General features: G+C 56.5%; 5 protein-coding genes across 5 annotated transcripts in view; 2 read left to right on the top strand and 3 right to left on the bottom strand.

The window, feature by feature from the left end:
- Positions 1-11,168, top strand: part of PTSG_02512 (uncharacterized protein) — a 14,132-nt gene extending 2,964 nt beyond the window's left edge. The window contains exons 7-33 of the mRNA XM_004996947.1: positions 1-1,357; positions 1,477-1,649; positions 1,870-2,044; positions 2,188-2,284; positions 2,533-2,735; positions 2,949-3,002; positions 3,146-3,342; positions 3,517-3,625; positions 3,753-3,840; positions 3,975-4,108; positions 4,393-4,659; positions 4,805-4,896; positions 5,094-5,207; positions 5,398-5,452; positions 5,627-5,716; positions 5,860-5,925; positions 6,153-6,386; positions 6,646-6,666; positions 6,839-6,981; positions 7,182-7,554; positions 7,700-7,748; positions 7,965-8,176; positions 8,319-9,491; positions 9,699-9,963; positions 10,312-10,388; positions 10,607-10,692; positions 10,980-11,168. The exon at positions 1-1,357 is cut by the window's left edge and continues 494 nt beyond it. Coding sequence (XP_004997004.1) covers positions 1-1,357; positions 1,477-1,649; positions 1,870-2,044; positions 2,188-2,284; positions 2,533-2,735; positions 2,949-3,002; positions 3,146-3,342; positions 3,517-3,625; positions 3,753-3,840; positions 3,975-4,108; positions 4,393-4,659; positions 4,805-4,896; positions 5,094-5,207; positions 5,398-5,452; positions 5,627-5,716; positions 5,860-5,925; positions 6,153-6,386; positions 6,646-6,666; positions 6,839-6,981; positions 7,182-7,554; positions 7,700-7,748; positions 7,965-8,176; positions 8,319-9,491; positions 9,699-9,963; positions 10,312-10,388; positions 10,607-10,692; positions 10,980-10,989 — 5,914 coding nt within the window. The 3' untranslated portion in view covers positions 10,990-11,168. The remainder of the gene's footprint in view (positions 1,358-1,476; positions 1,650-1,869; positions 2,045-2,187; positions 2,285-2,532; positions 2,736-2,948; positions 3,003-3,145; positions 3,343-3,516; positions 3,626-3,752; positions 3,841-3,974; positions 4,109-4,392; positions 4,660-4,804; positions 4,897-5,093; positions 5,208-5,397; positions 5,453-5,626; positions 5,717-5,859; positions 5,926-6,152; positions 6,387-6,645; positions 6,667-6,838; positions 6,982-7,181; positions 7,555-7,699; positions 7,749-7,964; positions 8,177-8,318; positions 9,492-9,698; positions 9,964-10,311; positions 10,389-10,606; positions 10,693-10,979) is intronic.
- A 354-nt stretch (positions 11,169-11,522) lies between these two features.
- PTSG_02511 (50S ribosomal protein L32) lies at positions 11,523-11,972 on the bottom strand (the record flags this gene model as incomplete). The annotated part of the gene is made up of 1 exon (XM_004996946.1): positions 11,523-11,972. One exon carries the CDS (start codon positions 11,970-11,972, stop codon positions 11,523-11,525), a length of 450 nt encoding a protein of 149 aa, XP_004997003.1.
- Positions 11,973-12,049: 77 nt separating this feature from the next.
- Positions 12,050-15,729, top strand: PTSG_02510 (uncharacterized protein). Its single transcript, XM_004996945.1, has 11 exons — positions 12,050-12,105; positions 12,383-12,494; positions 12,664-12,725; positions 12,927-12,990; positions 13,243-13,305; positions 13,480-13,549; positions 13,759-13,889; positions 14,205-14,281; positions 14,460-14,565; positions 14,845-15,027; positions 15,184-15,729. The coding sequence occupies exons 1-11, from the start codon at positions 12,079-12,081 to the stop codon at positions 15,333-15,335; spliced, it is 1,047 nt and encodes a 348-aa protein (XP_004997002.1). The 5' UTR covers positions 12,050-12,078; the 3' UTR covers positions 15,336-15,729.
- A 183-nt stretch (positions 15,730-15,912) lies between these two features.
- On the bottom strand, positions 15,913-18,127 carry PTSG_11883 (phosphate carrier protein). The gene is made up of 3 exons (XM_004996944.1): positions 18,029-18,127; positions 17,527-17,567; positions 15,913-17,139 (listed from the first exon to the last, which is right to left on the bottom strand). Exons 2-3 carry the CDS (start codon positions 17,527-17,529, stop codon positions 16,135-16,137), a joined length of 1,008 nt encoding a protein of 335 aa, XP_004997001.1. The 5' UTR covers positions 17,530-17,567; positions 18,029-18,127; the 3' UTR covers positions 15,913-16,134.
- PTSG_13240 (uncharacterized protein) lies at positions 18,084-22,333 on the bottom strand. The gene is made up of 12 exons (XM_004996943.1): positions 22,174-22,333; positions 21,845-21,962; positions 21,466-21,727; positions 21,133-21,201; positions 20,823-20,927; positions 20,525-20,606; positions 20,253-20,297; positions 20,038-20,109; positions 19,785-19,870; positions 19,392-19,545; positions 18,681-19,003; positions 18,084-18,364 (listed from the first exon to the last, which is right to left on the bottom strand). The coding sequence occupies exons 1-12, from the start codon at positions 22,238-22,240 to the stop codon at positions 18,254-18,256; spliced, it is 1,494 nt and encodes a 497-aa protein (XP_004997000.1). The 5' UTR covers positions 22,241-22,333; the 3' UTR covers positions 18,084-18,253.
- Positions 22,334-22,500: the final 167 nt, after the last annotated feature.

Below are 22,500 nucleotides of genomic sequence, written 5' to 3'. Positions count from 1 at the left end.
CGAGGAGCAGAACAGCAACATCAAGGCCGAGCTTGCGAACGCAAACGACCTGCTGCGCAAGAGCAAGGTGGTGGAGGAGGACCCGGCCAGCATGCTGTCGCCATCCGCCGCCGTGGCCAGCACCGCGCTCAAGGAGGGCATGTCACTCACGGAGATGTGGACCGAGCTCGTCAACACGCGCAAGGCGCTCATGGTTGAGCGGCAGGAGGTGACGCGCCTGGAGGAGTTCCTGCAGCAGATTCTGCAGGACGTGGAGGCCAAGGCGCCGCTGTTCCAACGGCAAAAGGCGGAGCTGGAGCAGTGCGAGCTGGCCAAGCGGCAGCTGACAGCGAGCCTGGAGGAGAGCCACCGGGAGTACGAGCAGCTGGAGACCGCATGGCGCAAGGAGCAGTCCCGCGCAACGCGGCTGCAGAGCGTGAACCAGCGCATGGAGGGCACCGTGGCAGACCTGTCTGCGCAGATCCAGCAGCTGCTTGCGCGCATCACGGAGCTGAGCGGCGGGACGGTGACCACAGAGCCGCTCGCCGCAGAGGACGCGGCGCAGCAGAGCATGGACTCGCTCAACGCAGACCTGGTCGCCGTGGACAGCATCCGCACCCTGCAGGAGCAGAACGTCAAGCTCATGCTCAAGGTGCGCGAGCTGAGCGACCAGAACACGCAGGAGGCCGAGCGGGCGCGGGCAGCAGCAAACGAGGAGCTGGAGAAGCAGCTGCAGGATGCGCTGGAAAACCTGCAGGAGCTGCGCCAGGCCCGCGAGCGCCACCAGCACACGGTCGACGCCCTCACCAAGCAGCGCGACATGTTCAAGGCGCTGTACTCGGAGGCGTGCCTTGCTGTGGGCAAGGACCCGGAAACCACCACCCGCCTCATCATGTCGCCCTCTCAACAGCAGCGACAGCAACAGCAGCAGCGGCAACAGCAACAGCAGCGCACACCATCGCACGCGTCTGTGCCGACGACACCCGCGGGCACAGGCGGTGCTGGCTCGAGCATGCTGCACACGCCGCCATCGCGCGGCGCAGACAACAGCCGGCTGCTGCGGGAGTTGCAGGCTGACTTTGAGGCGTACAGGAAGGAACGGCAGGAGACGGACCGCATGCTCAACGAGGAGCTGGAGAAGGCGCGGCAGCAGGCCTCCGACGCCCGCATGGAGAACGCAAAGCTCAGCGCCCACAACGACTACCTCGGCGACCGGTACAAGGACCTTGAGTCCTCTGTCAATGCGCTGCGGGCGGAGAACAAGCGGCTGCTGGACAAGTCGACGCAGTCGGCCAATCTGCTTGTTGAGGCGCAGACGAAGCTGCAGGCGGCCCAAACGCGCGCCGCAGAGGCAGAGGACAACCTGCGCCGCCTCCAGGTGCATCCATTTGTCTTTGTTTGCTCGCGTGCTTGGCCTTGTCTCGTTGCGCTATCCTCCATGCCTGCGCTCACGCTGCAACAACCCCCATCTCCCTGCTTGTGTACTGCGCTGTGCAGATCCAACACGACTCGATGAAGGAGCGGGTGTCAATGCTTGAGGGCAGCGAGGCGCGTCTGCGCCAGGAGAACGACTACCTGCTGGCCGAGCGGAAGAGCCAAAACACGCTCCTCAAGAGCCTGCAGATGCTGCAGCAGGAAATGAAGCGCTCGGAGGAAGACTTGAAGCGAAGGTGCTGCTCGCGTGGTGTATGACATGTACTCTCTGAGTGCTGGGTCAGGTGCATGCGCAGACACTTTGCATGTTTCGCGTGTCCGTTTTGCTTTGGCGGGACGAGCTGCTGTGTTGTGTGCAACAATAGCATTGCGTGGTGCGGGTGTGCAAGCCAATGGTTTCACCTTCAGTATCTCACCTGAAATCGATGTGGTTTTTTCTCCGTTTTGTTCCGATAGCTTTTCGTCGAAGAACGAGCAGCTTGAGCAGGAGAACACGCTTGCGAAGAAGCAGCTGGAGGAAGTGCGACAGCAGCACAGCGCCAGCATTGCCCGCGTCAACGCTGAGCTTGAGCAGGCGCGCCAGGCCATCTCCAACGAGAAGACCGCCCACCAAGCCACACGCGAGGAGCTGGTATGGATCCGTGTGTGTGCGTGCGTGTGCGTGTGTGTGTGCGTGCGTTTAAGTTTGGCGTGTAGTGCTTGAGTGCAACTGCGCGCGTGCTTGCTGTGTAACCAAGACCCGCACTCTTCCTTTCCCCCACGCATTATATGCAGATCTCAGTCAAGGGCCAGCTGGAGGCGATGGAGAAGGAGCTGCAATCGAAGCAGAAGCAGCTCGAAAACGCCGAGAGCAGGCTCGACCTCATGCTGGGTAAGTACAACCAATGCGAGGGAGGGAGGCCAAGGGTGGGACACAGACAAAGACAAAGACACACACACACATACAGACACAGACACACACACACAGACACAGACACAGACACAGTGCGTCAGTGTGACTGTGCGTGTGAGAGGTGAAGGGTAGCAAGTAGGCAACTGGGTGCTTGCAAACGTGTTGTGCTGTGCATACTTTGCGAAGCACCTCCAAGTCACACCAAAGATAACCTGCGACGGGTGCAGCCGGGCAAGCAAAGGAAGCGCAGGACGACAGCAGCGACAAGACGCTCTCCGAACAGCTCAAGGCGACGATGGACCAGCTGAAGCAGGCGCAAGCCGAGCTAAAGGCCGCCAACGAATCCGTTGCCCAGTACAAGGCCATCAGCGCCGCAAGCGAGGCAGCCTACAAGGACCTCTCAGATAACACCGAGCAGCTCAAGAAGGAGGTGCGCGCCCGTGTATGTGTGTGTGTGTGTGTGACGAAATTGTGGCTGTACTCATGTGCTCCCTTGCTTGTTTGCTTGTTTGTGTGTGTGTGTGTGTGTGTGTGTGTGTGTGTGTGTGTGTGTGTGCATGCATATGACCATGTCGCTCATGCCATCTCCCCTCGAATTGTACGTTCCATGCACTCACCCATGAAAATGTAAACGTGCGTGCAGATGACTGCCCGCCAAACGAAATATGAGGCCGACGTCAAGACACTGCAGGCCGAGGTAAACACGAACACCGCCACTGCGTGCCGCATGTCATTGCTCAGCATACTCATTTGTTTTTCTGTAGCAAGATGTGCAGCTGTTGTCGTTCCCACGACACCAGTTACACCTTACGCCTTTGTTGCGCGTGCGATGTGACACAGATTGAGGAGCATGAAAGGCGCAATGCAGAGCTGCATGAGAAGCTGGAGCAGGTTGAACAGGACCTGCTCACTGCGCGCAAGGAGAGCACGCTCAAGCTGTCTGAGGCTGAGGCCAAGCTTGCAGCGGCAGAGAAGGCCGAGGCAGACGCCCGCAGCCACGAGGCTGAGGCCGTCGCTCACTCAAAGAAACAGCAAGAGTACGTGTTTGCACACAGACACACACACACACACACACACACGCACGCACAGACACACTTGTTCATTGCTGTTGGTCGCGGTTGGTAGGTATGATGGTTGTTCTCGTTGCTCGTGTTGGTTGCCACTTCTCCATGCCTTACACATGCCCTTGTTTGATGACATGCCTCCCTCAGGCTGCTCAAGGAAGCATCGCAAAAGTACGAGGTGGAGATGCTCAACCATGCAAAGGATGTGGACGAGCTTCGCCGCGTCCGTGCCCAGCTCGAGGAAACACAGCAGCAGGTGTGTGCATGTCTGTAGGGATCTGTGCGGGTTGTTTATGCTCTCTTGTGCCTTTATTCTGCTGTCATTCCCAAATGCTCATCTCGTTTTGACTTGGGCTGTTCGTTGTCCCTGTCTGCTCGAGTAGCATGCCAATGTCAAGGCTGAGCTTGAAACGGCCAAGGGTGAGGCCGCGACTGCAAAGGCCGCCCTTGAGGAGCAGCGCAAGCACTTGAGTACGTGTTCCGTACTTGCCTCCTGCCCTGTGCCAACGGCTATTTGGCGCCAATTGTTGCGCGCTCGTGTGCTTTGCGCCAGATCATGCCTTCTTGTTTTCCTAACCATGCCTTCTCACTGCTTACGCCCACAGCTGAGGACATTGAGCGCTTGACAACGCGCCTGCAGGACACGGAGGCGCAGAACAAGACGCTCCACTCGCACATTGACGAGATGAACGCCAAGCTCACGTCCCTCCAGCACTCCCGCCTCAGCGCCGATGACTCGGTGCGCTTGCTTCTCGCCCCCGTGGACTAGACACGCGAGTGCGAGTGCGAGTGCGAGTGCGCCGTAACCTTCCACTTGAGTTTGTGTCCCATCAACACTTTACCAACACATACACGCGCACGCGCGCGAGAACTCACAAACTCACAACTGATGCTGCCAATCAATCACATGAAACGTCCATCATTGCCCAACACACACACACACGTGCACACACACACGTGCACACACACACGTGCACGTACACACGTACACACATGCATGCGCTGGTGTGGGGTTGTGAACAGATTGCCGGTAAGGAGGAGGCTGCGTCTGCGTCGGGCGACTCTGCTTCATCGCAGGAGCTGTGGGACATTGTGCGGCACCACCGCAACCGCGCGGAGATCTTCGAGACAGAGTGCGAGCAGCTGAAGCTCGAGATCAACCGCCTCACGCAGCAGATTGGGCACCTGCAGAAGCAGCTGGCACAGACCAGGGAGCAGCTGAATGCACAGCGCGAGCGCAGCAACGAACAAGCTCTCACCGCAGCACAGCACCGCGAGCTCATGGAGAAGGTGTGTGTGCGTGTGTGTGTGTGTGCGGAAATGCTTGGTTCGGGTGCTCTGCTTGTGAACTGATTTTTCCAAGCCACTGTTGCTGCTGCTCTGCTGCCAACCGTTTATTGCAACTGCTGATCGCTGGCGTGCGTGCGATGCATAGGTGGAGAAGCTGAACCTGTTGGAGGACAGCAACAAGTTGCTGCGCGAGCAGCTCAACGAGTCCGACCAGAAGCGCCAGGAGTCGGAGAAGAAGTACGTGCATGACGTGTGCTCCCTTCCTACTTGCATTCTTCCCTTGAAACATACACATACACAAACACACGCACATACACACACGCGCACGCGCGCACACACGCACACGCATATGCACATGCACACACGCGCGCGTTTGGTTTGCACCGTTGTCAACACCACTCACACCAACCGACGCCACCTGGCGATGAGTGCAGGCTGCTGCAGGCCGAGCTCCGCCTCAATCCGCTGCAGAAGCGCGTGCAAGAGCTGGAGCGGGAGGCCGTCGTGCTGCGCGAGGAAAAGCGAAACGCCGAAAAGTCCGAGCAGACGTGCGTTCACCTCTCTGTGTGTTTCATGCGTGTGGCACGTGTGTGTTTTTTCGTGTCATGTGTGAGTATTTGTGCTGTGTTTCTGTGGCTTCTTCTTCTCATTGCTGTTGTTGGCATGCTATCCTCCGTACCCTTGCCTTGTGGCTCAACGCCGACTCCCTTCCCCCTTTTCCTGATTTCTGCACACCAGCTGCCAGCGCCGTATCCAGGCTATCCTCAACATGTACAACTCCGTTGACCCAGAGGTGAGCCCACGCGCACATGCGAGTGCATGTGCCCTTGCCGCACATGTGCCCCTCTTCATTAATTGCCTGCGATCGCCATTGTCGACGCACGTAGCGCGAGACGTGTACGTTGCCCAGTCTCGTGGCTGGCGCTCACCTCACGTGTGGTGGTGCACGCACATGATGATTCGACAGCAAATCAAGTCGCTGCAGGAGAAGGAGACCATGTGGGAGTCGACTCGTGCTCTTCTCGAGCAAGAAATCAGAGACCTCAAGGCCGAGCAGGTGACAATCACGGCACCCTTGCGCGCTGATGCTGTTGATCCACACATTGACGCACGCACGCACGCACGCCACGACTTGAATGTCAGCGCGCGCACTCATCACCATGTCACCCTGCCTTTCTGGCTCCCTTCCTTGCACTGTAGACGAAGAAAGAGGAAGAGCACAAGGCTGAGACAGCGGCCATTCAGGAGAAATACGACAAGCTCCTGGTGTGGCCCTTGGATGGTGTCTCCTTGCTGACTGCTATAATTTGCTTGTGTGTGAAATGCAACACATGCGTGCCTGTGTGAAAAAACATGGCGAGAACAGCTGGCACACGCACATGTCCGCGTGTTCGTGCGCTCGCTCGTTTCCTCTTCTGCATCAAACTGTCGTCCCACTCACGCGCGCTGGTCTTCGCCGCTGCCTGTGCTCTTTATCATGCTGTGCCCGGCAGGAGCAATTCCGGCGACTGCAGTCGGTGTCGCGGCGCATCCGCCAGGAGCAGCAGGCCAACACCAAGGAGAAGGAGGCCCTGCAGGCGAAGGTTGCGGCCGCAGAGCAGCGGCTGGCGCAGACCAAGGAGACACTTGAGGCCGACCTTGCAAAGGCGCGGGAGGAACTCGAGGTCTCTCGCAAGGCCACGGCCGACGCCATCAAGGAGGCAGACAGTGGCGCCCGCTGGCAGCAGGTACATTTACTCTCTGTGTGTGCGTTTGCTTGTCTCTGTGTGTGCGTTTGCTTGTCTCTGTGTGTGCGTTTGCTTGTGTCTACCTGTGTGTGTGTCTGTGTCGATGTGTCTGTGTCTGTGTCGATGTGTCTGTGTCTGTGTGCGCGCGCTTGCTTGTGTGTGTGTGTGTTCGTATTCCTTGCCACACCTTACCACATCGCATTGCCCTGCTCGTCCCCTCCCTTCTCCTCTCCTCTCCTCTCCTCTCCTCTCCCCACAGCTTCGTGGCAGATTCAGCCAGGTACCGTAGAACGCACATGTGCTGTGAGCCAGCTGTAAGGCGCTGCGTCGACATGTTTTTCAAGCAGCGCACGCTCTGCATTGGCTTCTCACATGATACATACACACACATTGGCACACACACACATTGGCACACACACACATTGGCACACGCACGCACTCCCGTCTGACAGCTGGCGACAAAGGCAAAGACGCTGGCCAGCGAGCGCACCAAGTTTAAGGAGGCGGCAGACACGGCGCAGGCGCAGGTGCAGGAGCTGACGGAGAAGCTCAAGACCTCCCAGGAGGCAGTGGCAAAGGCAGAGACGCGCGCAAGGTTTGCTTGCTCGGTTGCGTGCTGTCTGTGCTGTGCTGTGCTGTGCGTTGTGTTGTGTTCTTCACTTGGCTGCATTGTGGTATTTGTAACCCGCATGCTTTGAAGGCTGCTTTGAATTATCCTCTGTGCACACTGCCTCGCTTTTTCTGTACGCTCACCAACCCCCATGCTGCCTGCTTGGTGTGGTTGTGTTTCGACAGGATGCTTCAGCGTCAGGTGGAGCAGCTGAAGAAGCAGCTTGCAGCCAGCACTGCGCCATCCACAGCGCCAGCAACGCCAGCGGCACCGGCACCGGCAACAACGGCGCCCGCCACCCCTGCTACGACTGGTGCCGCCGCTGCTGCTGCTGCTGCGCGTCGCCGCAAGTCGAGTGCGAGTGCGAGTGCAAAGGCGTCGGCGGTGGGCACACCGGCTGCCGGCACAGCAGCTGCGAAGAAGCGCCGCGCCTCATCAACCGGGGAAGATGCAAGCGCAGCTGCAGGCACAGGTGGTGTTGCTGCCAAGCAAGCCAAGCTCAAGCAGGCCCCAACGCCAACAACAGCAGCCGCAGCACAGCCACGCCCAGTTCGCAAGGTACACAAGGAGCGCGTTTATGTGTGTGTGTGTGTGTGTGTGTGTGTGTTGCACGCGTGTAGGATTTATCACAGTCACCTGCCTTTCCTGTAGTTTGAGCCAAGTCTGTGCAAGAGCTAACGTGGCGGCGTGTCTGTTTTGTTAGGCTTCCGAGGTGCACGTTGATACGCCAATGCCAAAGCGCGCACAGCAAGGTTTGTGTGCGTGTGCAAGTTTATGTCAAGTCCTGGCTGCTTTTTCTCTGTCGTCATGTATTTACTTTGCCTCTCACGAAGCACATACACGTGCACGCTCACGACACACACACACACACGCACACGACACACACACACACACACGCATGCTCACGACCTGCACATACGCATGCTCACGTACTCTGTTGATCTCATTGTGTGCATGTGCGTGAGCAGGAAAACGGGCCAAGCCCACAAAGCCCGTGGCGATGCCGTCGTTTGAGGAAGAGGGCGCGGGTGAACTTGCTGCCAAGAAGAGCAAGCTCGCAGCGGCACTTGCCCGCGAGAAGGCCGCAGCCGCAAAGGCAAAGGAGGAAGAGTCAAAGAAGGAAGAGGCACACAAGGAACAAGCTGCTAAGCAACCCTCGCCCCAAGCTGAGGAGGAAGAGGTGTGTCTGTGTGTCTGTGTGTCTGTGTGTTGTAGGCTGTGTGTATGTTGTAGGCTGTGTGTGTGTTGTATGTTGCGTGATTTCATGTGTGTACTTGCCGTTGAACTTGCTCATGTGAACTTTGATGTGTGCACATTGCCAGGTTGTGAAGATGGGCGAGGACGTGGTGACCGTGGAAGAGGAGGAGTCGGCCGCGCCACCAGCTGCTGCTGAGGAAGAAGCAGAGGAGCAGCCCGAGCCGACCACGCCTGTTGTTGAGGAAGTGGCGGCGAGCGAGGGCGTGCCAGAGGCCGCGCCCGCAGCGCAAGAGGAGGAACCCGAGGTGGAGGAGGTTGAATCTGCTGAGGAGGGCGAAGCAGAGCAGCCGGCAGAGGCAGCTGCTCCAGCTCTCGAGGAGGTGGAAGAGGTGGAAACAGGGGAGCAGGCCCAGCCCGAGGAGGAGAAGGAAGCAGAGGCAACTGCGGAGGCAGGGGAGGAGGTGACAGAGGAAGCGGAGGGTGCAGCAGTTGCGCAGGAGGAGGAGGAACAGGAAGAACAAGAAGAGGAAAGCGAAGACCAGCAGGGCGCGATGATGGCAGGCGAACTTGAGGCTCTGGAAGAGGAAGCAGAGGAGGAAGAAGAGCACGAGCCGTCGCTTGCGGAGGAGCTGGCCGAGGCGGCAGGGGAGGAGGCCATGGAGGGAGCGCTGCACGACCAGCAGGACGCCGCGACAGCGGGTGCTGCCGAGCAAGAACAGGAGCAGCAGGACGAGGGCGAAGAGGAGACAGCGGCAGGTGAGGAGCAACAGGAGGAGGGCGAGGGTGTGGTGGAAGAAGGCGCAGAGGACGAAACAGCGCCAGCAGCGGACGGAGAAGCAGTTGAGCAAGAGGAGGATGAGGAAGAGGGTGAGGCCGAGCCGCAGATGGCAGAGGGCGAGGAGCCAGCAGAGGAAGCGGGCGAAGCGATGGATGAGGGCGACGAGGAGGCCGCAGGCGTGGCTGAAGACGAAGAAGAGGAAGCAGGTGGCCAAGAGGAGGCGGAGACTGGTATGCCTGAGGACGAGGGTGAAGACGACACGGAAGGTGCCGCCGTCACAGAGGAAGGCGGAGAGGCAGGGCAGGACTACCCCGAGGAAGAGGGAGAGGGCGAGGAGCAAGGCGGCGAGGAGGAGGAGGAGGAAGCAGGGATGGGCATGGAGGAGGAAGAGGACGAAGGTGCTGGTGAGGAAGACGAAGCGATGGAGGAAGGTGAGACCGCTGAGGAAGGTGAGGCAGGCGCACAAGAAGCGCAAGAGCCTGAGGAGGGACTCACAGATGTCCTCGACATTGAAGAGCAGGTGTGTGCATTTGCTGCTTGCTTGCTTGCTTGCTTGCTTGCTTGCTTGCTTGCTTGCTTGCTTGCTTGCTTGCTTGCTTGCTTGCTTGCTTGCTTGTTTGCTTGCTTGCTTGCTTGTTTGGGTTTTATGCTACGCTCTGTTCCAGTGCTCAACAAGCTGACGTCCTGCTTGCATGTGCGCTGCGGATTGTATTTACTGAATGTGCAGCATGATTTTGGCGAGGACGAAGGCGGTGATGATGATGCCTCAGCAACAGGCACCGCTGGTGACAATGATGACGGCGACGACAATGATGACGATGCTGGCGACGATGCAACACAAGAAGGCGAGGGTGAGGAGGGTGCTGGTGATGGCGACAACGGTGACGATGATGATGATAACGACGCAACAGATGGAGCGGCGAGTGCAGCCGCCACCACACCTGCCAAGACAACCAGTGCCACGCCAGCGACGCCAGCAACAACCGGAAGAAGTACAAACCATGGCTGTTTGTTTGTTTGTTTGTTTGTTTGCTTTGCTTTGCTTGCGTGTTTGTTTGTTTGTTTGCTTTGCTTTGCTTGCGTGTTTGTTTGTTTGTTTGTTTGTTTGTTTGTTTGTTTGTTTGTTTGTTGTTTGTTTGTTTGTTTGTTTGTTTGTTTGTTTGTTTGTTTGTTTGTTTGTTTGTTTGTTTGTTTGTTTGTTTGTTTGCCCGTCTCTGTGCAAGACAAGCTTGCACAATTTGGTTGTGATTACATGCCACATCTTGCCCTCCCCCTTCCCTGCCCCACTTCCGTGCTCATCTGGAGCTGCTACTTGCGTGCTTGCTCATCTTGTCCTGCAGCGTACCGAGTTCGCAACCCGATTGTGATGACGCCCCAACCAGAGCAGCAGCAGCGCCCGTCGTCTGCACCGGCCGGGGTGGGTGACTGACGCATTGCTCATCGTTTTGCATGGGTCAAGCCCTCTACCTGCTACTGCTGCTGCTTGTTGCTGTAGCACCGTGTGCCATGTGTCGCTGCCATGGCTGTGCCCCCCTCTTTCCTTTCTTCCCTTGTTCCGTCACAGACCATCTCTCACCCCACCTTCTCCATACTTTCTTGCCTCCCCTTGCCTCCCTCCTTTTTGTGTTGCATCAGGCCCAGCGCGGGAGTCGTGGCCGCGGGCGCGGTGGCCGGGCCGGTCGCCGTGGACACGGCCGTCGCTTCAAGCGCCGCGGACAGGGGTGAGGCATGGATGCAGTGGTGGTGGTAGTGGTGGTGGCAGTGGTGGCGGCGGTGATTGATGAGTTACTCTTTTGGTTGTTGTTCTTGTGGTTATTCTTGTACTTGTTTTTGTTGCTGTGTAAGTCGCCACAATGCGGTTCTCTGGTTGCTTCCACTGAATTTCCACTCCTCACACACACACACACACACGCACACACACACACACACACACACACACACACACACACACACACACACACACACACACACACACACACACACACACACACACACACACACCCTCCAGTCGCCAGTGAACTTGAGTGAAGACGGGAGAAACCTTGTGTATGGTTGTTGTGTGTGGTTATGTTTGAGCATTTCGTGGTGCCTCCTTGTTGGATACGTCAACTTCAGTTAGTCGTATGGTGTTCCCACACCCTGTGTGTTTGTTGCTTACGTTTACTCGCCAGTTCAATACACAACAACAAGCACAAGGTGGAAAAATGACACATCCATCCGAGCAAACGACACGGCACACACACACACACACACACACAAACAACACAAACAACACACACACACACACACACACACACACACACACACACACACACACACACACACACACACACACACACACACACACACACACACACACACACACACACAAACAACACACGGGGCACGTGTGTTGGAATCTTCACAGAAACCGACCAATTCCATACACATATGCCAGCACTCACATCATACACAATCGAACAAACAAAGATGGCAAGGGGCCGAAGCAAGGGAAAGGGTGAGTGTGAACAAACTAAGTGACACGAGGGTAGGGTTGTGGTTGTTGGTGGATTTAGTAGTCTTGCTGGTTGTTGGGGGACTCTGAGCTGTGTTGTGGGTTCTGCTTCTTCCAGAGCTCGATGCAACCGGGGCAAATGTGGTGGCGCATGCACAGCTCGCCGCAATGCTTGCACTTCTGGTAGTGGGACTTGTTCTTCAGGTATTTTGTTGTCATGCGCATGCGCTTCTTGCTGTGTGATGTGCGGCGCTTGGGCACGGCCATGAGGACGATGGAAGTGCCAAACACGGAGAGCGGGTTGCTGGTGTCGCCACTGCTGTGTTCCGCCACGAGGCCCTCACTGTCTTGTGCCTGGTGAGTGCCCCACAAGGAAAGGCCCGGTGCTGCACATGGTGCAAGCTGTGGCGCCAGTGGAGGCATGGTTGGTGGCTGGAAAAAGCTGGCCACCACGCTGCGCAGTGACCGCAAGTGCTGTCGCACCAAGCCTCCCACGTTGCTGCTCATCGCCGTCGTGTGTGTGTGTGTGTGTGTGTGTGTGTGTGTGTGGTGGATGTAGAGAAATGGTAATGATTTACACAAATTCTCGCGACCACAGCAACGACCAAAAAGGATGACGAGCCGAAAACCGAAAACGAGTGTGAGTGGGGATGTTGGGGATCGTGTGCGCTTGTATGTGTGAGAGTGCTTGTATGTTTGGATGTGTGAGTGCATGCCTGGTTGTATCTCTGTCTCTCTATCTCTCTGTCTGTCTCTCCCTCTGTTTGACTCTCTGTCTGTCTGTCTCTGTGTCTCTCTGTCTATCTGTCTTTTTTGCGAGTGCTGGTTGGTTGTATGTCTGCACGAGTTTGCGTCTGTTGTGCAGATGTCGTTGCGATCTCATGCATGCTTCTTGTCTGCTTGTGGTTGCACTGCAGGCGTTGGACAAGAAGGTGCCACGCAACCCAAAGTTCAAGAATGTGCGTAGCCGCATCGACACTGGTAGCTCCATGAGCAAGCATCAAGAGCGTGTGGACTACGTCAAGAAGCGTACGTAACCACCACCTGTTGTTGGCCAGCAGTGGGAATGCCTGACAGAGACAGGGAGATCGTGCCTGCATCTGTGTGTCTGTATGACTTTACGTGCGTGTTGGTCCTTCCCCAACATACACGCATACAACCAAAAGCCCGTACACCTTACACCATCCTCTGTGTGCAGACTTCAAGTACCGCAAGGATGAGATCTTCCGCCGCATCAAGGCAACCACCCTCGTTCAGCTGGTACGCACATATCTTCGAAGCGGATGGACGCGCGTTGCGGAGCACCACTTCCACTACTGTGCTGCCCCTGCTGTGCTGCCCCTGCTGTGCTGCCCCTGCTGTGTTACCCCTTCACACCCTCAATTCCGCACGCGTGCATCTTTGTGTGACCATGTTTGTCGTGCTTCACTTGCGTGTGATTGCGCGACGACGCCCACGCAGATCGTTGAAGTGGAAGAATCCAAACTGCAGCAAGACGTGGACGAGGACGATTTGGATGAAGCAGGTATGCAGATGCATGTCATTCCAACGCCTTGTGCTCTCCCAAGTTGACGCGCCCTTGTTTTCTCACTTGCTTTCTCGTTCAGATTGTTGCTGATGGCGTGGATGGCGCAGATGCGCGACTTGTGGCAGCGACTTGACACAACTGTTGTGTTTGACCGCGCGCTCTCTCTCTCTCTCTCTCGCCTCAAAACACGCGGCGCGGCACATTCACCCCCGTTGCTTGCTTATTGCTTTATTGCTCGTGCGTGTGCAGCGACGTTTCAGCCGCAGCCACCGACCGGCTTTCAGGAGCCCGTCGGACAGCCGCCAATGCCAGGTGCTGCCGATGTCAATGCTCGTGTGCTGCGCCTTTCCCACTTTGACTCTCCTCGAGTGCTTTTTCGCTCTGCCTCCGCTGCACTTGTTTCAACACATGCTGACGTGTGCATTGCGTGTGTCACCTCTGGCGTGGACGCTTTGCATGTGCCACTCCGTATCATCTCTTCCACAGCATCCAGACCGGACACATCCGCGGCCCAGAGCAACGCCACCATGAACAGCACTGCATCGTCGTTCCTCAGGTTGCACCATGTGACCGTGTGTGGGGGAAGACGGAAATAGCTGTTTATCTGTCTATCTGTTTGTGTACAGTTGTTGGCCTTGCTCGTTCAGGCATGGGCCACCTGATTCGTTTGTTCTCCATCCGCGCATATCCTTTTCCCCATTCACTGCAACCCGCGCTTCTGTTGATCAAACTCTCACATGCCCATGACTCACGCGTGTACATCAGCGTCATCACGGGGGTTGGCGAGCTGCAACAAGCCGAGCGCACGACCCGCCGGCCCGTTGACACCAGCAGACCATATCTGATCATCGACGCTCGCTCATCAGACGACTACGAAGCCTGTCACGTCGTGGGAGGTGTGTGGGGCCTGTGTTTGTGTGTTTGTCTGTGTATGTGCGCGGGGGGGGCTGTGTATGTGCGTGTGGGGGGTGTCTGTCTGTCTGTCCGTCCGTCTGTGTGTGTGTGTGTGTGTGTGTCTGTCTGTCTGTCTGTCTGTCTGTCTATCTGTCTGCCTGTCTCTGTTGCATGTATGTCTGTGACTTCCGTCGCTTACTCCTCCCTTCCCTTCCCTCCCTCGTTCAAGCTTCCCCTCCCTCTTTCAACCCGCTTGTCGTGCAATTTACCCCGCTCCGTCCCTCACCCGCCGTCACCACCTTACCTGTTGTGTGAAGCGAAATCGTTTCCCTACACGCGGCTGTCCCGCGCAACAAACATGCTCACGCCGGAACTCCTTGCATACAAGAACAAGGCAAGCATCAAGCAGCGGCATGCGCTGTTCCCCCTTGTCAGCACTGCATCCTTAGTGCTGTGCAATGTCCAACAACGACATGGTCAATCCTCAGCTTACAGATGCTTTTGCTGCTGCTGCTGCTGCTGCTTTTTGTTGTGGCTGCTGCTCTGTGTGCGACATGGCCTGGTGTTTGCAGGAAGGGTGCGTGATTGTTGTGTATGACGAGGACGAGAGCGTTGCACCACGGGTGGCCACATCGCTCGTTCAGCATGGCATTGACAACCTGTTCATGCTGTCTGGAGGTGAGACACACGTACTGCCTGTGTTGCTCGCCGGATGGGATACACCTGTGCCCCATTCTGTTTGTCTTACTAACATCCATTGTATTGTCTCAACGTTCCTCGCCTTCCGCATTCGCATCTGCTGACGCGATCATGTACACACACACACACACACACACACACACACACACACACACACACACACACACACACACACACACACACACACACACACACACACACACACACATACACACACACACTCGCGGATGACTGCTTGGTGATCGTTGTTGCCGCCAGGGCTTCGCGTTCTGTCGCACAAGTTCCCTGATGGCCTCATTGTTGGCGACCTGCCGGCATCGTGTCGCCCGAAGAAAGGCGACATGGCCACGCACGCCCACCGCGTGGTTCTGGGCTCGCTCACACCAGATAACCTGGAAGTGGTGCGCCAGCAGCTGGAAACCAACCTCCTCGCAGACGATGGTTTGTGTCTGTTGTTGCTGTATTTAGTCTGTCTGCTTTCTTGACCTGCGTCATTTTGTTTGCTTGCTTGCTTGTTTGTGTCTGTGTCTGTGCCTTCCCCTCCGTTCTCACACTTCTCCCACCCCTTCGCCTCCACCGCTCGGCACACACTGACAGCTTCATCGACTGCAAGTTCGCGCACGAGCAGAACAACGTCGACAGCACGGCGAGGGGCGCCTGCGTCAAAGCCGGGAACGGCAGCATCCACACGCACCACCCGCAGCTCCCGAAGCACACGCACAACCCCGTCAAAAACAACGTGGAAGTGAGGGACATGTGCATGTGTGTGTAGCGCATGTGCATGTGTGTGTAGCGCATGTGCATGTGTGTGTGGCGCATGTGCATGTGTGTGTCTGTGTATGTCTGTTTGTCTGTCTGTTTGTCTGTCTCTGTCTGTGTAACTGTTGTTCAGGAGGAACTTCAACCCAAGTGTTTCAGCCCGTTCAGTGACCCTTGCTCGTTTCCACACACACACACACACACACACACGCGCGCGCGCGCGCGCACACACTCTCTCCCCTCCATCTCTTTGTTATTTTCCGCCCAAGTGCCCATGCATCTGGGTGTACCGATGCATGTGACATGTTCTGTTTGTGTTCCTACTGTGCATTGCTTCAGTTTGTGGTAATGTGTGAGACCACACAATACAGAAAGACTTTTCTGTCTACCTTGACTCAGCCTGGGGGGGGGGGCGAACAGCAAGAGGGGGCTGGGGTGTGGTGCAGGCGAGAACCGTTTGTGGTCAAACGCCGCAGCTGGCTGGCGGGCCAGCGAAACAAACCCAGGAGGGGCTCCCACAGCGGGTACTTGCACACGCAGGGTTCAGGCGACCGGTTGTGACGGTGATGCTGATGGTAGTTGGTGTACTGTGTCGAACCCAAGCAACAGAAACGCGCCGTGCACGCAAAGTACAAAAACAAAAACATGGGCACGACAGATCGAAGTGGAAGTAGAGAGACAACGACGGCGGCAGGGAGCCATAAGAAGCACGCAACAACGAGCAAAACAGCCACAAGACAAAACAAAAGGACAACCACAACGCTGAACAACAACGACAAAGAAGCCCGCTTAGTTCTTCTTGGCAGGAGAGGCACCAGAGGTACCGAGGCCAAAGGCGGTCTTGAAGGTATCGTAGATCCACCACTGGAGGCCGGTGAGGGTACCGATCATGATGATGCGAGGAACGATGCCCTTGAGGGCAAGGTTGCTGTAGCCAAACTCGGAAGCGATGGTGCCAATGCTCTTGCCCTTGTTGTCAGCCTTGCCAAGGAGCGAGACCATGGTGTCGGCAGGGTGGGAGACGATGGCGCAGATGACACCGGCAATGTAACCGGACATGAAGGTAACCTGGAGCTGGGTGGCCTTGCTGTAGGACTCGCGGGGCTGTGTGTAGACGTGTGTGTAGAAGACGGACACGACCTTCTCGAAGAAGAAGAACTTGGCCATGGTGTAAGGGATCTGACGGGACCAGAGAGGGATGAGGGAGCCAAAGGGGAAGCGCGTCTCAGCAGACTGCTTGGACATCTGGGAGGTGGCGGCGACGAGGCCAGTGGGGAAGGTGCCGGCGGGGGAGGTCTGGACCTTGACCTTGACCATCTCCATGGGGCAGAGGGCAATGTCGGCGAAGAACTCGGCAGAGGCGGAGGCACCGAGCCAGAGCAGGCCGCGGTACTCCTCGGCGGCCTCCTTGCCGACCATGTTGGCGTACAGATCCTTGAAAATCTCGTAGAAGCCAAACTTGCAGAAGCCCTGCATGGAGTAACCAATGAGGGTGGGAGCCCAGCCCTTGATCAGGGCGCCGGCACCCTCCTCGGCCATGATGGTACGCATGCCACCAAAGAGGCTGGGGTACTTCTGGGGGTTGACCTGCATGTTGCACTTGGTCACATCGAGCGGGGTGATGGCCGTGTGGGTGAGACCGCAGCTGAGAATGCCGCCGATCATGCACTTCATGTAGTACTCGTTGGTGTGGGGCACGGGGTGGTCCATGCGGGCATCCCACTTGGCCTCCTCAGCGGGGGCAGCGGCAACTGCGCGGCGCTGCTGCATGGACTGGATAAGCTCCTTGTACATCTGCGTTGGTTACAATATGGTGGTGGTGGTGGTGGTGGTGGTGTGCAACGAGGTGGAAGCGGCGAAAGCGTAAGTGATGAGTTGTGATTGGAAGCAGCGAAACGAGACAATGGAGAAATGAAAAAGGGAGAGTGGGAGAGTGAGAGAACGAGAGAGTGTCTGTGTGTGTGTGTGTGTGTGTGTTGTTGTTGTTGTTGTTGTTGTGGGCAGGCACGCACGCACGCAGGGGCGCAGAGAAGCAGACGCACACGCACGAGGAGCACACGTGGCAAAACGAACATCACGTCATCAACACCGTGGTTCTTCCCAGAACCCCGACATGACAACACACATGCGCGCACACACACACGCGCGCGCGCGCGTAACAAACACATGTTTCAAACTCACCATGGTTGCTGTGTGGTTGGCGGATGCGAGTGTGTCGAACCCTGACAATGTGTCGGGAACCCAGGCAGGGTGCAGATCAGTGGGTGAATCAAGAACTGTGGTGATGGCTGAATGGGTTGCTTGCAGTGATTGTGGTTTGGTGTGTGGTGTGTCAATCATGCCTGCCAACTCCTCTCCTTGTCTAACGAGCGGTGCAGGACACACACCGACAAACACCGACAAACACACCATCCGCTGCATGTTGTGTGTTGTGTGCAACACACTGAAACATACACACACCCACGCCAACAACCAAACCACTGCACCTCCAGCAGTGCAACTGCTATGCCCTTCATCTCCCTGTCTCTTCATCGGCTTACTCACTCTCACACACACACACACACACACTCTCTCTCTCTCTTTGAGTCTCCCCTGGCGCCTCCTCCAGCCCCCCTCTCCCCATGCACGCCACTCAACACCACCACCACTGCCACGCGCGTTGGCTCGCGGCCGGCTCGCTCACCTGGGTTTTTTTGCTTCTTCGATTTTGGCGTGTGTGAATGGCAGGAGGAGAGGAAGGCACGTGTGCGTGTGTTGTGCCCAGGGGGCGCTGTTCGTTGTGGGGCTTTTTTATTGTGGCGGGAAGGGTCGCCGAAACACAGGAAGATGTGGCAAAACGGCGGTCAGGTGACAGAAAATGGTGTTTTCCAACAAAGAGGAGGGCAGAAAACACGCAGCGGCGCCAAGTTCAAACGGCAGCACGACGAGGAACGCCAGTGGCGGACATGTCGCGTGGGAAGGACCGCTCAATGGTGAACTCGTGGTGCAGCTCGTTGCTCTCATCGGCAAACAGTTGCATCTGCGTTGATTGCGTATGTTCGTGGTGTGTGTGTGTGTGTGTGTGTGTGTGTGTGTGTGTGTGTGTGTGTGTGTGTGTGTGTGTGTGTGTGTGTGTGTGTGTGTGTGTGTGTGTGTGTGTGTGTGTAAGTGTGAGGGAACGAGGTGCTTGAGGGAAAACTGTGTGTCGCTTGAGTCAAATCTTGAAGTGCGGAAACAAGACAATCACACAAACACACACAACCACATACACGAACACGAACACGAAGAACGCACACAAACACACACACACACACGAACGCACACACGACACAAACATATCATACACACACACGTACGTGGAGGTGGGTGGCGTTGACGTCGATGGTGCTGTAACCCCATTCGTAGGCCTGGTACTCGGTCCAGGCGGCGCGCGTCTCCGGGATCTTGGTCAGGCCCATGCCGCCATTGCCAATGCACACGTGAATCGGGGCATCGTAGCCGCCTTGCTTCGACGGCTGCTGGCACGTCCCGTTGTTCACGGGGCACGTGCGCAGCGCGTTGTGCACGTGGCCAACAAGGATGAGGTCCACCTGGTGCTTCACCAGCAGAGGCTCCAGCACCTGGAAATGCGGATCAATGTGGCTGCCATCCTCAAGCACATAGTACATGGGGCGGTGACCTGTGTGTGTGTGTGTGTGTGTTGTGTTGTGTTGTGTTGTGTTGTGTTGTGTGAGCGTGTGTGAGCGTGTGTGTGTGTGTGGTTGTGTTGTGTGTGTGTTGTGTATGTGTGAGCATGTGTGCGTGTGTGTGTGTGTGTGTGTGGTTGTGTGTGTGTGTTGTGTTGTGTGGGCGTGTGTGTTGTGTGTGTTGTGTTGTGTGAGCGCGTGTGTGCGCGTGGTTTGGTGTGTGGTTGCGTGAGTTGAGCTGAGAAGAGAAAGCACACCAAAACACCAAAACGCCAAAGCGCAAAAACACCAAAACACCAAAACGCAAAAACACCAAACCACATCATCCCCAAGGTTCGGCTGCAAACATGGGCCGCCTGCATGTGTCCGTCCGTCACGCACCTCCAAAGACAATCCAAGGCGTGACGTTGCGGTCCACACTGGAGAGGTCCTTCTGAAAGAACTTGTACTGCTCACTGCCCGGGCCGCACTCAAGCTCCGTGTCCATCATCAAGAAGTGCACAGGGCCCATGTCAAACGAGTACCAGCCCTTTTGCTGGGGTTTGGATCGTGCATACGAACGTGTGTGTGTGTGTGTGTGTGTGTGTGTGTGTGTGTGTGTGTGTGTGTGTGTGTGTGTGTGTGTGTGTGTGAATGTGTGTGTGTGTATGTGTGAATGCGTGTGTATGGTTGAACGCGCGCGTGTGTCCACGCGTTTGAACGTGCGTGTCAAAAAACACAACCACACTCAGTGCGCAAAAACAGCAGAGCCGACACTTGACAGCGCGCACGAACCTGGTCGCCAGTTGGGGTGGGCATGGGGAAGCGGGTCACTGTGGGAATACCGCACTCACCACCAGAGTCAACCGAGTTGTAGTAAACTGCAGCAACATCCGTCCACAACCACGTGTGAGTGCGCTCAAACGAAACAAAAACACCCACCAACCAACCAAAACACGAACAAGACGCGACAAACGATATGCTGCACGCACACGACAAAAACCTACACAAAACACAAACACGCGCATACATACGTGTGAAAGCGCACCTTTGCCGGGGAAGTCTTGCTCGTGGTTTCCAAGCGCAGTCATCAGAGGTGTTGCTGCGGCAAGTGGGGAGGCTGTGCATGAAGAAAGCAACGCCACAGACGACAAAACAGAAGGATCTTGTGAGGATGAGACAAAAGGCACAGCACGCACACATACACACATATACACATATGCCATTGACAACACAGAAAAGCATGCCATGATGTGCTCGCACCTTGCGTCATGAACACATCCCACTTGGAGGCGTAGCCCGTGGCATCTGCAAGTCAAAGTAAACAAGGAGACAACAGGGCACCATCAGCAATGTGGAAGGAAAGAACCCGGCATAAGGACGGGCACAGCATTGCACACGCACACACGCACACACACGCACACATACACGCACACGCACACGCACACGCACACGCACACGCACACGCACAACGGACACGCACACGCACAACGGACACGCACAATGGACACGCACAACGGACACGCACAACGGACATGAGATGTCGCCAATGTGGAGGGCGAGATCGGCGGCGCCGTGCTCGCCCATGTGCATGTACGTCAGATTGGCGTCTGGGGTCTGCGCAGCACAAACCAGAAGTACAACAAAGTCGAAATGAAGCAAACAGGCAACATGGGGTGCACGGTGTTGGTGAGCTGCAAACGCAACAAAACAGGCCGACATCAAAGAAGATTACCATACTCATGCCCTGACTGTTTGCACACACACATACATACACACACACAGACAATGCGCACGCACGAAGCGGGCGGCCAGAGCACGTGAGTAGCGCACCTCCCAGTGGTAGTGACAGCCGTCGCGCTGGGCAGCACCGACGTCTGCGGTGGCGACAATGTGCAGTGACGCCTTGGCATCGGCAGGCTTGGCCGCCGTAAACGTCTGGTCCATCACAGTGTGTGTGTGTGCGTGTGTGTGTGTGTGTGTGTGTGTGTGTGTGTGTGTGTGTGTGTGTGTGTGTGTGTGTGTGTGTGTGCATGAGCAAGAAGGGCCAAGCAAAACCAATAGCGTTTGAGATGAGTGTGTTGTTCTCACCAGACTCGCATGGGACACAAATGCACACATGTATACACACACAATGACTCACGTGCACGGTGGACCAGGTGTTGTTGCTGAAGCACTGGTACCAGACGACAGACTTGCCTGGCTTCAAACCCTACACAGTGGCAACAACAAACAAACCATGAAAACAAGCATGATACACGTGAGAGGGATGCCTCGTCAGTGCACGTCGCCCCTATATCCTCTTGTGCCCACTCACTGCCCCATGCCAGAACACCTCACGCTCCCACCTCCTCCTCTCTCTCCCTCCTGTTTGCTCGCCGTCTCATTGTGGCTGTTGGTTCCTTGCTTCCCCAACCGGCAGCGCACACAGACAGAGCGCACACAGACAGAGCACACACAGACAGAGCACACACACCTTGATGATGGCGGTGTGGAAGTAACCTGGGTCACGCCAGCCCTGAGTGGTGGCGGGGGCACCGCACAGGTCATCCCTGGTGTATGTCGTCGTGTTTGCGTCAATGGTGTGCACCTTGGACTGGCCGTTGATACCATAGCGCAGCTTGGCCCCCGTGCCACTGGCAGAGTTCCATGTCACGCGCATCTCTGTTGGGTCGCCCGTCAGCGCAGTGACAATCTGCTTGGGCACCTCTGTGTCGTTAAAGGAGATGCTCGAGGTCCTGTTCATATTGGACACGGTGGGAGGGGGCAGGGAAGGAATGAATGGAGGGGAATGAATGGAGGGGAACAACAGTGGTCATCCGTGGGGGCAAGACACCATTATTCCCGCCACGCACTTTGCGATGGCACGTGGTTTGTCGATGCCGCCAAAGAGGAGCCAGAACACGACATCGTCGCGCATGTTGATCAGGTTGAAGCGGTACGAGCCGCTACCGGTCGAGTAGAAGTCAGGGGCTAATCGATTCGTCCATAACATAATCCATGACAAGCAGTTGGGGTAAGGAACATGAGCACGTGGAGACAAGCCCGGGATGCAAACGCACGCAGCATCAACTGGATGTACTGGCCCTTGAGACTGCAGAAGGACAACAACGCCCACCCTCCACTGCGTGACACGCCGTTATGAACCAACACCAGAACAACAACAACAAGCGCCACGACTTACAAACTTTGCAGTACTGGTACTTGACCGTGGCGGTGGCTGTCCAAGGGGCGGTTGCAGGGTAGTCCATGGGCGGGATGGCGCTCACGTTTGCACTGGGCGAGTACACGCCAATCCAGCAGCCATCACGCTCCTCTGTTGGCACGCCGCTCCACGAGACCTTTGAAACCACAACCACAACAGGCACACATGACGACATCGGTGGTGGGTCGGGGTGCAAGCCAGTGTGTGTGTGTGTGTGTGTGTGTGTGTGTGTGTGTGTGTGTGTGTGTGTGTGTGTGTGTGTGTGTGTGTGTGTGTGTGTGTGTGTGTGTGTGTGTGTGTGTGTGT

Source organism: Salpingoeca rosetta (genome assembly GCF_000188695.1).
Source record: "Salpingoeca rosetta unplaced genomic scaffold supercont1.5, whole genome shotgun sequence".
Lineage (NCBI taxonomy): Eukaryota > Choanoflagellata > Craspedida > Salpingoecidae > Salpingoeca > Salpingoeca rosetta.
Note: the sequence above shows the minus strand (reverse complement) of the source record. Positions and strands in the feature narration are given on the sequence as shown.

What these genes read in the sequence shown, in the direction of transcription:
- PTSG_02510 (XM_004996945.1), top strand. Translation starts at nt 12,079, where the DNA reads ATGACGAGCCGAAAACCGAAAACGAGT. An exon ending in GCCGAAAACCGAAAACGAGT is followed by an intron (nt 12,106 to 12,382) that starts GTGAGTGGGGAT and finishes GTTGCACTGCAG; the next exon opens with GCGTTGGACAAGAAGGTGCC. An exon ending in CAACCACCCTCGTTCAGCTG is followed by an intron (nt 12,726 to 12,926) that starts GTACGCACATAT and finishes ACGCCCACGCAG; the next exon opens with ATCGTTGAAGTGGAAGAATC.
- PTSG_13240 (XM_004996943.1), bottom strand. Translation starts at nt 22,240, where the DNA reads ATGGACTACCCTGCAACCGCCCCTTGGACAGCCACCGCCACGGTCAAG. An exon ending in GCTGTCACTACCACTGGGAG is followed by an intron (nt 20,607 to 20,822) that starts GTGCGCTACTCA and finishes TGTGCTGCGCAG; the next exon opens with ACCCCAGACGCCAATCTGAC. An exon ending in TCAACGCCACCCACCTCCAC is followed by an intron (nt 18,365 to 18,680) that starts GTACGTGTGTGT and finishes CAATCAACGCAG; the next exon opens with ATGCAACTGTTTGCCGATGA.